The 15,235-nt window shown below is 39.8% G+C and overlaps 1 protein-coding gene across 5 annotated transcripts in view; it reads right to left on the bottom strand.

Annotated features, from left to right (window-relative positions):
• The window catches only part of wwox (WW domain containing oxidoreductase), a 1,166,408-nt gene that overhangs the window by 816,250 nt on the left and 334,923 nt on the right, over positions 1 to 15,235 (bottom strand). For all 5 annotated transcript variants that reach the window (XM_072279200.1, XM_072279197.1, XM_072279198.1 and 2 more), the window contains exon 6: positions 12,902 to 12,990. In XM_072279200.1, the coding sequence (XP_072135301.1) occupies positions 12,902 to 12,990 (89 nt within the window). The remainder of the gene's footprint in view (positions 1 to 12,901; positions 12,991 to 15,235) is intronic.

Below are 15,235 nucleotides of genomic sequence, written 5' to 3'. Positions count from 1 at the left end.
CTTCGATCCTCTGACGTAGCACCGCCCCCTACCAGATGGTGACGCAGTCAGTTAGCATGCTCTCCACAGTAATCTGTAGAAATTTTCAAGTGATTTTGGTAACGTACCAAATCTTTTCAAACTCCTTATGAAGTATAGCCGATGTCGTGCATTCTTAGTAGCAACATCAACATATAACCATATAACAATTACAGCACAGATACAGGCCATCTTGGCCCTTCTAGTCCGTGCCGAACTCTTACTCTCACCTAGTCCCACTGACCTGCACTCAGCCCATAACCCTCCATTCCTTTCCTGTCCATATATCTATCCAATTTAACTTTAAACGACAACATCGAACCTGCCTCAACCACTTCTGCTGGAAGCTCGTTCCACACAGCTACCACTCTCTGAGTAAAGAAGTTCCCCCTGTTGGGTTGTTGGGTCCAGATTAGTTCCTCAGAGATGTTGACACCCAGGAAATTGCTCACTCTTTCTACTTCTGATCACTCCATGAGGACTGGTGTGTGCTGGTACATTAGTGACATTTCAGAGACTCTAGGAAAGAAAAATGGAATTCTATGTGGGAAGGAAGGGTCATATTGATCTTGGAGTGGGTTAAAGGGTTGGCACATACTCTGTTTTATGCTCAATGTAACACACTCAGATTTTGGAGATATCTGAGCAGCCTACAGCCAGTTATGAAGCTGCCTGCTCAGGTAATCAGATGTCAGCCAAGCATTTCCTGAAACAGAAAGAAAAGCAACAAGTTCGCACCACAGTGTCTATTGCATGGAACTTTGTTCTCCAACTGACATTCATATGGACAGAAGGAGCAAAATGGGAATGCTGATATCATTAACAGCTCAGGTTTACCAACATTCATCATTACTAGAAGTATCCCATTCAATATCACCTAGAAGCCATCACCAGCACAATCTGCTCAAGGTGAAGTCAAGATTGGACTATGTAGCACTGTAAACAAAAACCACAAGATCTCATTTTAAGGCTTGTGACTTAAAAGGCAGGCACAAAAACATTAAATTCATAAAATTAGCTGCAGATTTCTTGTTCCAAGAAAAATCCACAACAGGGAGCAGTGGACACTAAGGATATACTGTTTGCAAGTAAGGCTTTCACAACTAATTATTCAAATCACAATGCGATTCTCTTTTGTGAATTATTAGGCAGCTACTTGCAACTTTGCTCTATACTGCTCTACCAGCTGGATGTCTCCTGCAGCCACCGATTCATCCACCAGGGTATTTACTGAATATTATTAAGCGTCAGGTTCCTTCAGCGAAATGCTTTAGTGTTCAGAGAATTATTACTGTCATAGCACGTGGCAATGTTGAGTGGAAAGCACTGCCTGGAGTCATACCAGCCACTGTACGCATGAACCTTTAACTTTAGAAGCCCACTGTGAATATTCAATTTAATAAGCCATTTTCCCCCTTTATCCTTTTCTTAATAGGTCACAATAAATCCTGAAAAACATAATTATTTCTTTCAAAATGTAGTTCCATTTCATGTAGCTCTCTGACAGATACAGATACTTTATAGACTTTTTTAAAATTACAAGCTAAGATCATATGTCACTTTATTGTATAGTGTATTAAGAAAATTATTTTTATACTGCACGTGTGAATAGAAGAGCAGTGGTTTATTTCTCTGTCAGGACCACTTTCAGACAAATGATTGTGCCATGTGTGCTGTCCTTTAGGTATTACCCACAGAGCTGCTGTTTAATATATGTAACTTTATTACATTATTTTAATGGGTCATAGTAACTCAATAACCTGTTGCACAGCATTTTTACTTCAAAATAATTCCTTATAGGAATATCAAGTAATGCAATGAATTAGTTTAACTTCTTATGCCCCTATGCAGAAACGTATTAAAAATGGACCACACAAAAGCACACCGGTTTAAGAAAGTGAATTACGCAACTGCAATTCAAAGTAAGTTTATTATCAAAGTATGTATATATCAAAAAATACTCCCCTGATAATCATTTTCTTGGAGGCTTTCACAGTAGAACAAATAATGCATTAGAATCAATGAAAATATATACACAAATAAAGACTGACAAATAACAAATGTGCAAAAGAAGACAAACTGTACTAATACAAAAAATATATATTGAGAACTTGAGATGTATAAGCAATTTATAGTCTTGCAAGTTTTTACTAAATCAACAGTTTACATATTTTGTTTCTTACAACTGTAATCAGAAGCATTTCGTTGGTGCAAAGCCTTATTAACAGTATGAACTACAAAGAACAATAAAATAGAATGGCAGGGGTTGTCTGCAAGGTATGTTACTAGGCAAGGCTTACTGCAAGATGAGATGGAAAGGAGTAGTTCCAGCAATCAGGACAATCTGACAGAAAGTTATGCTCGAAACTGCAGTAGATGCAATCAGTGATCAGGGCACAAACTGCTCAAAATGGTTCCGGTCTTCTGAAGTGAAATTATTGTTCATGTTGACACTCAACTTTCTATGCAAACTTAAAAATATTCCATCAACTAATGGAAGCAGACAGCACAGTAGAACAAAACTATTTTGTTTTGTGTCCATCAGTACACTACTTAATTGGCAAGATAATAATAAATTTATTAAGATATTGTGCTTAAGACTGTTTGCTGCTATTCTTCAGCACATGAATGCGAAGGAGGATGAAATAATTGCTAGAGCATAAAAACACATCAATACCAAAGTTCAAAGTAACTTCATTATCTAAATATGTGTAGACCACAATACACTGCTCCGAGATTCATTTTCATATGGGTAAACAAAGAAACATAGAAAATTTACAGGACCTTTAGCCCACAATGTTGTGCTGACCATGTAACCTACTCAAGAAGCTGCCTAGATTTTCCCTACTGCATAGCCCTCTACTTTTCTAAGCTCTATGTACCCATCTAAGAGTCTCTTAAAAGACACCATTGTATCTGCCTCTACCACCTTCGTTGGCAGTGCATTCCACGCACCCACCGGTCTCAGGATTCAGAGTAGAACAAAGAATCAATGAAAAAATACACACAAGGCCTGAAAAATAACCAAAATAAGTTTAAGTAACAATATAAATATTCTGATGAAGGGTCATAAACTCAAAATGTTTGCTGTACTTTTTACTCCAGAAGCTATTTGAGCTGGTGTGATTTTCCAGCATTTTCTATTTGCAACATGCAAAAGATGCTAGAGGAACTCAGCAAGTCAGAAAGCATCTATTGAAACGAATAAAGAATCGATGTTTCGGGTTGATACCCTTCTTCAGGGCCGGAAAGGAAGGTGGAAGACGTCAGAATAAAAAGTTGGGGGGGAAGGGAGAGGGAAGGGAGAATAGCTGGAAGGTGACAGGTGAAGTCAGGTGGGTGGGAAAGGTAAAAGGGCTGGAGAAGAAGGAATCTGGTAGGAGAGGACCGTGTACCATAGGAGAAAAGGAAGAAGGAAGGGCATCAAGCAGAGGTGAAAGGCAGGTGAGAAGAAGATGTCAGAGGCCAGAATGGGGAATAGAAGAGAGAAGTGATAGGTTTCTGTTGTTAATAATCACCAGACTTCCTCAAAAAGATGCAATTTGCATAAACAAGCATCAGTGACAACAGAAACTTAATTACATAATTTGCATTAAAAGACCTTGATTATTTACATTAACTTAAGGGTTTCGGATGAACTCCAAGCCAACTGTTTATCTGAGTCTAGAGTTCAGTGACAGTCAGTAAATCAGCCTTCAACATACAAGCATCATGTGGTTTACCAGAGTGCATTACACTGAAAGACTGTTGTACAATGAGAGAGTTCTATTACATTGACATCTCGATAAACTATTCAGCCAAGAATTGGTCTGCCTGGGTCAATTGACAAACTCTGTTCAAAACAGCAGCTCAAAATTGTAAAGCAATAGAAATTACATGTCCATCATTTTTTAGTCTTTCACCTTACAGCCAGTTTAAATCATCTACTCAGCAAAATCTAAAAAAACAGAACATATAACAAAGTAGAGGAATTAAAATTTGAATGTACTGTATCTTATTCTTTGGGAAAAGACAGTCTATATTTAGTGCGCTGGTTGTTAAAATTACATTCTAATGAATTACAAGCTTCTGACTTTCCACATAATGAGAACGTATGGTGTATTTTGTTTTATTTCCTATCTGAATTCTAATTTTCAGGCTCAGTGGCAGCACGATGCCTCCATTTACAAAGGTTGTGGGTTTAAGTCTACTTCCACTTATTCTAGCATTCCAAAGCAGCACCACTACAATTTTAAAGGTCCTGTAGTGAGAGGGCAGTGAGTGAGCGTGCCAGTTTAAACCAAGGCACTTGTGTGTCATCCCAAACAGAGATCCCACAACTTTCATCAAAGAGAAACAGACATCTACTCAGTTATTTTTCAACTGTAAACCCTACATGGTACAGTAACATAAGGATAAGCATATCACTTTACAGTGCCAGCTAGCAATCAATGATTGAGGTTCAATTCTCATCACTGCCTGAAAGGAATTTATACATTCTCCCTCTGACCACATGGGTTTCCTCCCACATTCCAAAGATGCACAGGTTAGGCTTAGTAGGTTATGGGCATGCTGTGTTGATTCCAGAAGTGTGGCGACACTTAATGACCACCCAGTACAATCCTTGCTGATTTGATTTGACAGAAATGACATATTTCACTGCATTTTCAATGTACATGTGACACATAAGCTAATCTTTAATCTCCATCAATATTAGGAACTCTCCTGTGTAACACCAGTTAAGTACACTTCAAGAGAAGTTTATTTGAGATCTTTTGGGATGTATTAAGTTTGTGGAAGGTACTGCATGAAAGATTCTTTCTTTTTTCCCTCATGCTTGCTCTTTTCTCAGTCTTTCCAGTATCTTGCACCAGTCGTTCAAACGCTCCTGTTGCTGCTATTCAGTCAAAGAGCCTACGTATCAAAATGGTCTAGGTCACAAGTCCGTCTCATGAGAAGAAGTCTGATTACAACTTACTGCCATATGAAATTAATTCCGGTGAAGCTGAGAAGTCTGAAGGTAGATAAGTCACCTGGACCAGATGGACTACATGCCAGGGTTCTGAAAGGCGTCTGAAGAGATTGTGGAGATACTAAGCGAGAGCGCTAGTCCATTGTACGTGGCCTATCAGCGGCATCAACAGAGCTTCACCAAGAGGGATTTCTCGCAGGTCGGCGGCGGTTATTTAAAAAGGGAGCTTCGACAGTGTTTATCCATTCTACGCGGCCTATCAGCGGCTATAACCGAGTACCAATCGTGAGTTAGATAGCAGGGGAGGTTTCAGGCATAAAAGGGAGACACTGCCTAGCGGAGCGGTCATCAACGGAGTGATCTGAGGCAGGGTAGTAGGGCTTTGGCTCACTCGGGCTTTGGCGATAACGGGTCGAGGCGAGGTTTTGTGAAGAACAGAAACAGGGAGTATGTCTGTCAGGCCGGTGTTCTGTACTGCATAACAGATGTGGGAAGTCTGGGAGACTCACAGCCTCCCAGACGGCCACATCTGCACCAGGTGTGTTGAGCTGCAGTTCCTTAGGGACCGGGTTAGGGAACTGGAGATGCAGCTCGATGACCTTCGCCTGGTCAGGGCAAGTGAGGAGGTGATAGAGAGGAGCTATAGGCAAGTAGTCACACCAGGGCCTTGGGAGACAGATAAGCAGGTAACAGTCAGGAGAGGGAAGGGCAAGAGTCAGATACGAGAGGGTACCCCTGTGGCTGTACTCCTTAGCAATAAGTACTTCAGTTTGAGTACTGTTGTGGATGACAGCCTACCTGGGGGAAGCAACAGTGGCCGTGCCTCTGGCACAGAGTCTGGCCCTGTGGCTCAGAAGGGTAGGGAAAGGAAGAAGGCAGCAGTAATAGGGAACTCTATAGTTAGGGGGTCAGACAGGCGATTCTGTGGACACAGGAAAGAAACACGAATGGTAGTTTGCCTCCCAGGTGCCAGGGTCCGGGATGTTTCTGATCATGTCCACGATATCCTGAAGTGGGAAGGTGAACAGCCGGAGGTTATGGTACATATTGCCACCAATGACATAGGTAGGAAAAGGGAGGAGGTCCTGAAAACAGAGAACAGGGAGTTAGGGTTGAGAAGCAGGACCTCAAAGGTAGTAAACTCGGAATTACTGCCTGTGCCACGTGCCAGTGAGTATAGGAATAGAGTGAGGCGGAGGATAAATTCGTAGTTCAGGGATTGGAGCAGGGGGCAGGGATTCAGATTTCTGGATCATTGGGACCTCTTTTGGGGCAGGTGTGACCTGTACAAAATGGATGGGTTGCACTCAAATCCGAGGAGGACCAACATCCTGGCAGGGAGGCTTGCTAGGGCTATTGGGAAGAGTTTAAACTGGAATTGCTGGAGAGTGGAAACTGAACTGAAGACAGAGAGGAAGGGGCAGTTGGCTCATATATAGAGAAAGCTTGGAGACAGTGCTTAGAGAAAGGATGCATCAGACCAATGGTTTGAGGTATGTCTATTTTAATGCAAGAAGCATCATGAACAATGTGGATAAGCTTAGGGCATGGATCAGAGCTATGATATTGTGGCCATTACAGAGACTTGGATGGCTCCCGAGCAGGAATGGTTACTTCGAGTGCCAGGTTTTAGATGCTTCAGAAAAGACAGGGAGGGAAGGCAAAAGAGGCGGGGGCGTGGCACTGCTGATCAGAGATAGTGTCACGGCTGCAGAAAAGGAGGAAGTCATGGAGAGATTGTCTACTGAGTCTCTGTGGGTGGAAGTTAAGAACAGGCAGGGGTCAATAACTTGACTGGATGTTTTTCATAGACCACGCAATAGAAACAGGGACATCAAGGAGCAGCTAGGGAGACAGATTCTGGAGGGGTGTAATAATAACAGGATTGGAGTGGTGGGAGACTTTAATTTCCCAAATATTGATTGCATCTCCCTAGAGCAAGGGGTTGAGATGGGATGGAGTTTGTCAAAAGGTTTCCTGACACAGTATGTAAATAAGCCTACATGAGAAGAAGCTGTACTTGATCTGGAATTGGGAAATGAACCTGGTCAGGTGTCAGATCTCTCAGTGGGAGAGCATTTTGGAGATAGTGATCACAATTCTATCTCCTTTATCATAGCTTTGGACAGACAAGTTAGGAAAGCATTTAATTGGAGTAAGGGGAAATATGAAGCTATCAGGCAGGAACTTGGAAGCATAAACTGGGAACAGATGTACTCAGGGAAATGTACGGTAGAAATGTGGCAAATGTTCAAAGGATATTTGCGTGGCATTCTGCCTAGGTATGTCCCAATGAGACAGGGAAAGGATGGTAGGGTACAGGAACCGTGGTGTACAAAGGCTGTTGAAAACCTAGTCAAGAAGAAAAGAAAAGCTTACGAAAGGTTCAAAAAACTAGGTAACGATAGAGATCTAGAAGGTTATAAGGTTAGCAGGAAGGAGCTTAAGAATGAAATTAGGAGAGCCAGAAGGGGTCATGAGAAGGCCTTGGTGAGCAGGATTAAAGAAAGCCCCAAGGCATTCTAACAAGTATGTGAAGACCAAGAGGCCAATCAAGTGGATAGTGGACATGAGGAAATCTGCAGATGCTGTAAGTTCAAGCAACACACACAAAATGCCGGTGGAACGCAGTAGGCCAGGCAGCATCCATAGGAAGAGGTACAGTCGACGTTTCAGGCTGAGAAGCTTCGTCAGGATTAACTGAAAGAAGAGATAGTAAGAGATTTGAAAGTGGGAGGGGGAGGGGGAGATCCGAAATGATAGGAGAAGACAGGAGGGGGAGGGATGGAGCTAAGAACTGGAAAGTTGATTGGCAAAAGGGATACAAGGCTGGAGAAGGGAGAGGATCATGGGATGGGAGGCCTAGGGTGAGAGAAAGGGGAAGGGGAGCCCAGAAGAAGTTAGAGAGCAGGCAGTGAGAGGGACAGAGGGAGAAAAAAGAGAGTAAGAAAAAAAGGGGAGGGGGAAATTAAATAAATAAATAAATAAATAAATAGGGATTGGGGTAAGAAGGGGAGGAGGGGCATTAGCGGAAGTTTGAGAAGTCAATGTTCATGCCAGCAGGTTGGAGGCTACCCAGACGGAATATAAGGTGTTGTTCCTCCAGCCTGAGTGTGGCTTCATCTTTACAGTAGAGGAGGCCGTGGACAGACATATCAGAATGGGAATGTTCATGCCAGCAGGTTGGAGGCTACCCAGACGGAATATAAGGTGTTGTTCCTCCAGCCTGAGAGTGGCTTCATCTTTACAGTAGAGGAGGCCGTGGACAGACATATCAGAATGGGAATGGGACCTGCCTGGTCTGCTGGTTTTCCAAGTTCATTTTGAACATGTTTGTTGTTGTATTCATCCAGGGAAGTGGAGACTATTTCATTAATCAAATAAATTCTTCTTTGTAGATACTGAGCAAACAAGAAAGCGAGTCACTTGGCAGTGAATTGCCTGTTTCTGACCACCTCTTGTCTGCAGTTTTGTGTAGCTGGTCCAGTTGAGTTTCTGCTCGAAGTTCAAAGTTTAAAGTAAAATTTATTATCAGAGTATGTACATGTCACCACATACAACCCTGATTTCTTTTTCCTGCGGGCATACTTAGCAAATCTATAGAACAATGATTATAAACAGGATCAAATGCAAATGCAAATATAAACAAATACTAATAAATAACTAGAACATGAAATAACAAGACAAAGAGTCCTTAAGGTGAGATCATCGGTTGTGGGAATTCCCCAGTACGTGGATATCTCAGTGCCAGAAATGCAGGTGTAACTCTATTCAATTGGCTACTGCCTGAAAATCATGCACTTACTTACTACTTATGAGCTCAAGCCCAAACATTATTCAGTCCTTCCTATATGGTGGCATCAACTGGGTCAATATCTGGGTAGGTGCAAATAGAGTGATACATTTCTCAATTATCTTAAAACTGAAGAAGTGCGAATGATCAAGCTACAAAATCTGGCTGGGTCTAAGGCATTTTCATATGGCAGTTCTACAGTAATATACTGGAAATAGGATGATTAACACCCAATAACGATCATCATTCTTTGTTCAAGATTTGACTCAAGCCACTTGAGGGTTTTCCCTAGGTTAATCTTAGTAATGCATCCTGCAGCTTCTAAATTTTGATAAGATGAGTATTAAAAAAAAATGAGTAACACACAAAATGCTGGAGGAACTCAGCAGGTCAGGCAGCATCTATGGAAAGGAATAAAGAGTTGACATTTTGGGCCAAGGTCCCGTTGAAGGGTCGAGTGTGAAATGTCGAGTCTTTATTCCTTTCCATAGATGCTACCTGACCTGCTGAGTTCCACCAGCATTTGTATATGTTATCTGGATCTCCAGCATCTGCAGAATCTCCTGTCCTAATAAAATAAAAATGAGTTTGCTTCTCTTGCTGCAATATGTACTGAGGTGAAAGGACCAATTTTTTCAGCAAATTCAAAATCTCTATTAAAACCATTTTCTTATTATTGTAAGTTAACATAATTTTACATATATAAAGGAAAAACGAGAGAGCTAGGTATGAGGGACAACAATAGATGCACTCACAGCATTCCTCCAAAGATGATTTTTAGCATTCTAGCATAAATACCTACTTCACATGAATCGTTATTAGCTGAGGATACTTGAAAAAACACTAACAACTTGTCACATAACTGGAACAGTTTGGTACGTTATTTGTGGGGGTGGGGGGTGTTCTCCCACGATGGTTGTTTTTGTTTGAGCAACAAGATGTATACATATTATATTTTAAAAAACTCAAACTTTACCACAAAAAAGTGCTGGAGGAACTCATCAAGTCAGGCAGCATCTGTGGAGGGGAATACTTGGGGCCGAAATTCTTCATCGAGCCTCATCATGAAGGGTTTCAGCCCAAAACATCGACTGTTTATTCCTTTCCACTTATGCTACCTGACCTAATGAGTTCCTCCAGCATATTATGTATGTTCTTCTGGATTTCCACCATCTGCAGAATCTTGTTTTTAGATTTTAAGAACCAGGTTAAGTTTTCAAATGTACTTACTTGCAATTACTGAAACAAAAACATTACTGTTTTAATATGAATTTCAAATTTCCATTTAATTCCAAAACAAATTCTTTTGTCTCATGTTCCTTTTACATAACCAAAGGATGTAAGCCAGACACTCCACTTGTGAATGTTGATTTAACTAACGTAAACTGTGCATATTTGGCAGTGCAACTTGCGATCACAGAGTGGTCTTGGCCTATTATTTTGTGGTTTATTTTATTTTAAATAATCTATCCAACCGTCCCAACAGAGTGTACATGCAAACATTTATTACATTAGGAACAATGAGATACAGCCTCCACTGGATTTAGTATCTGAGTCACATACTGGGTTAATTCTGCACTTGCAATTTGAACAATATGTGGAATTTTTGGGTGTCAATTGTGTAAAGAAGCTCAGTGACATGGTCAGAAATGTTCATTCACTACCTTTTTAAATTTAAGGCAAATTCCACCCCCCTCCACCCCTCACCACCCCACGAAACTTTGCCGCTTATAGTCTTTATGTCATAGATTTTAGTAGGATCTGATTCAACAGGACACACCCAAGTATATCTTTATCTTCCAAAATTTTAAAGCTAATACTAATCACCCCTGGAACCATCATGCACAACCCTTTCTCCTGGTTTCAGATATGTAACCCATTCCAGCGGTTCCAGAGATTGGAAGAAATATTCTTCAGTCAACACACACGAAATGCTGGAGGAACTCAGCAGGACTGACGGCATCTATGGAAAAAGGTACAGTTGATGTTTCGGGTCAAGACTCTTCAGCAGGATTGTACTCTTCCATAGATGCTGCCTGGCCTGCTGAGTTCCTCCAGCATTTTGTGTGTGTTGCTTGGATTCACAGCATCTGCAGGTTTTCTCTTGTTTGTGACTGAAATACTCTTCAGTGACAGGTAATTGAGAAATATGAGTCATGTTCAGACAGTAGAGATTTAATTTCATTTCGCAACATGTTTAGTGCAGACACTGCGGGCTAAAGACCTGTTCTTGTTCTATTTTCATGGAAAATAATTGATCACAGGATACTTCATTTAAAAGCATACACACATAATTTGGATAAGTACATGGATGGGAGGAGTATGGAAGGCTATGGTTTGGGTGCAAGTCAATGGGGCTAGGCAGGATAATAGTTCAGCACAACCAGATGGGCTGAAAGGCCATTTTCTGTGTTGTAGTGTTCTATGACTCTAATACAGAAGCCATGTATGTTTTACTATGAAGTAGAAAGCAATGTTTGCATTTCAATGCAATGTTTGTGGTTAGGACTAGATCCATACATTCTGCTGTACTGATCCATCCAAATAGAAGAAAGCAGCATTTGGTCAAAACACCAAGAATCAGAAATAAATCTTCCAATCTAAGCTTTTCCTAACACCTACAAAATCTGGATAAAAAGACTGCAAGTGCTGAAGTCAAGAGCAATACACAAAATACTCATGGCGCTCAGTAAATCAGGCAGCATCTATAGAGGGAAATGGACACACGATGTTTAAGGTTGAGACCTTTCATCTGCTGTCCAAATGAAGGATATCGACCCAAAATTTTCCTCCATAGATCACAAACATGAGAAAACTTGCTGACCCTGGAAATCCAAAGCAATACACACAAAATGCTGGAAGAACTCAGCAGGCCAGGCCACATCTATGGAAAAGAGTAAACAGTCAACGTCTTGGGCCAAGACTCTTCAATCAGGATTGGAAAGGAAGGGAAGAAGTCAAACTTTGTTGCTTCCTCCATAGACACTGCATGACCCACTGAATTTCTCCAGAATTTTGTTTCTTACTTATAAAATGTGTTCTATCAAGTGAAATTCGTCAACTAGAAGGAAATTTGATGGGATTTGATGGGATTGGATAAAGGATAAGATTAATACATCCATTTACAAAATATATGATATACTACACATTAAGATAATTGTAAAAGTAAATTCAAGGCAATAATCCTTTTACTGATTTTAACCTCACAGCAAACGAGAGAAAGAATAGTTATACATCATCACTAGGTAATGGGATTCACAACTGTCTTAAATAAAAATAGGGCTAAAAACGAAGCTTCCAGAACACATAAAAATCTTAAAGATGTCAGTCGATCAAAAAAATGAGACTTCAGCTCAACATGTCCTTTCAGTGTTTTTACATGTATTTCGAGGGGATTCACCAAAGTCTAATCTACAGATTATAAACCTCCTTCAAATTCAGATTGAGAGTCAGGATAAATGTAACCAAATGGAAGGATTTGTGTTCACAGAGGTAATAAATTATTTTATTTCATTTGAAAGGAAAACCACATCAGTTAGTCTAATAAAGCTGGTTATGATAAAAGTCACTCAAGCATGAATCATAAGTGGAGTTACTGCTGCCAGAATAGCAATCTTTTTTATTTTAAACAAAAACAGAAATCAGAATCAGAATCAGGTTGAATATCACTGACATATATCTTGAAATTTGTTAACTTTATGGCAGCAGTGCAATGCAATACATAATAATAGAGAAAAACTGAATTACAGTAAGTATATATATAAAATAGTTAAATAAGTAGTGCAAAAATAGAAATTAAAAAGTAGTAAGGTAGTGTTCATGGGTTCAATGGCCATTCAGAATTCGGATAGCAGAGGGGAAGAAGCTGTTCTTGAGTTTTTACCTTCTGTACCTTCTTCCTGATGGTAGCAATGAGAACAAGGCATGACCAGGGTGATAGGGGTCCTTAATGCTGGATGCCATCTCTTTGAGACATCGCTCCTTGAAGACATCCTGGATACTATGGAGGCTAGTGCCCATGTGGGAGCTGACTAAGTTTACAATTCTCTGCTGCTTACTTCAATCCTGTGCAGTGGACCCTCCTCCCCCTCCCTTACCAGACAGTATCAGTTAAGTAAAAGTTTTTGAATGCAACTTACAGGTCCCTAGCCTTGAAGGCTTCGGCAAACTGCTGGACACTTTGGAGGGAAGACAGGTCCAGAATCATGGCTTCTACCTTAGCTTTATGCTAAAATAAAACACAAATGGACAAGTTTACAAATCATGAAAAATAGCCAACCCTCATCCAAATATTGAAAATCAGAGTACCTTATATGGGCTGGCCTCTATAACAAATTATTGACAAAGTGCATTTTCAATGACAAGAAAAAAACAACTAAAACAAGTGAAATGGCCCAAATTCACTCTACAGCTCATGAAATAAAGTGCTGATAACTCTGAGCTATTGAGATGACAAGTTTGATGAAGCCGTTTGGCAGTTGTAAATTACAAGTTTTGTGTTTTCGCTGACTCCATTTATAAAGTTTTTTTTGGTAGGTAATTTACTCATTTCACACCACTCCAATCTTATCTTGAGACTACCAGTTGAGTTATTTGAGTTCAAGGCAATTTGCCAAAGTAATTCTAGCAATCTGAATTGTGAACTGCTGTGTAAATACACATTTGAAGTGTAACACAGCTGAAGGGAGCATGCACTTAGGAAAGTTAACACAAAACAAAACAACTACTCTTAAAAGCTTTTCTGAACCACAACATGCAATGCATTCTTCCTTAAATGGATTACATTATGGATGTTCATAAAAAGATGGTTCATAAAAAGTAGGGAGAATGGTGTTAGAGTCCATAGTAGATATAGTTTTATTCAACAATTGAGCACCTTTTTTATTCATAAATACTAGCATTTTCCATTGAGCCATAAAAATCTTTTTAACAAAGCTTTTCTTCAACGGGAAAAAAATTATTTCTGTAAGTGAAAACTGATTTACATTCTTGCTAAAAGCTTTGACATGATTTTATCCTGTCATAAATCTTAAATCCATTATTAATGATCTTGTGGATGTAGAAACTATGCCCAGAGTACAATAGTAGTAGCTGGGTTAAAAATGTTGTACATCCAAAAGCACAAAGCTCCTATTTAGGATCACTTTCAAGAACTCTTCATCTCATATTCTCAATATTCATTGTTTGTTTGTTTGCTTATTTATTTATCTATTTATTTATTATTATATTTGTTTTTGTATTTGCACATTTTGTTGTTTTGTTTACACATTGGTTGATGTCCATCCTGTTGACTGCAGTCTTTAATCGATTCTATTGTGTTTCTTGTAGCTACTGTGAATGCCCTCAAGAAAATGAATCTCAGAGTTGTATATAGTGACATACGTGTATTTTAATAATAAATTTACTTTGAACTTTGATTCCTAATTTCACCTAAACTACCAAGAAAGAGCAGAAAGTGACAGGGATGAAAACAGAAAGAATGATAATTTCAAAATCAATCACAAAAAAATGAAGATTATGTTAACTATTTCATTCCTACAAATAATTTATTTAACACTGTTAAAGATATTTTGTTCCATTCATCTGAAATCCAAAAAAAAGTGCCCAAAAATGGATAAAATGGTTAAAGTGTGCAAACATGTTTATTTTCTTTGAAGATTAAGGAGGTTTGGCATGCTAACAAATTCTCCACCAAAATACTCTACAAATGTAATGTTGAAAGCATCCTGACTTGTTGCAACATGGTCTAGTATGGCTACTTAAATGTCCAGGAACACAAGAGGCTGCAGAATAGTGGACTAAGCCCAGTACATCACAGGCTCATCCCACTAACCATTGACAGTATCTACATGAAGTTCTTCCTTTAGAAGGTTAACATCTAATCACCAAAGACCCCAGCATTCACACTATGCTATCTTACCTTTCACATGCAACTGCTTATATCAATAATACAAAAGTCAAAATAGGGTTGAGAGCTTCAAGCTCCTGAAAGTAAACATCACCAATAGCATGCCCTGGTCCAACTAAGTGATGCCATGACCTAGAAAGCTCACCAGTGCCTCTACTTTCTCAGAAAGCCGAAGAAATTTGGTATTTTCCCTTCGATCCTCACTGATTTTTATTGATGCACCAGAGAAAGGATCTTATCAGGATAGATCACGGCTTGTAATGGCAAATGATCTGCACGTGTCCACGAGAAATCACAGAGAACTATAGCTACAGCTTAGCACACCACAACATCAGCCTCCCATCGATGGACTCCGTCTACACTTCCTGTTGCCTCAGTAAAGCAACCAGCATAATCAGAGACCTTCCAACCCTAGACATTGTTTATGTTTTCCATGTGAATGTTGTGTTTCTGATGCCATGTACCTGTGATGCTGCTGCAAGTAAGTTTTTCATTGCTCCTGTGCACACATGTACTTATGAGTTACAATTAAATCAACTTCAGCTGTTGCAAATAGGTGGGCAGC

The sequence above is a fragment of the Mobula birostris genome, chromosome 15, assembly GCF_030028105.1.
Source record: "Mobula birostris isolate sMobBir1 chromosome 15, sMobBir1.hap1, whole genome shotgun sequence".
Taxonomy (NCBI): Eukaryota; Metazoa; Chordata; class Chondrichthyes; order Myliobatiformes; family Myliobatidae; genus Mobula; species Mobula birostris.
Note: the sequence above shows the minus strand (reverse complement) of the source record. Positions and strands in the feature narration are given on the sequence as shown.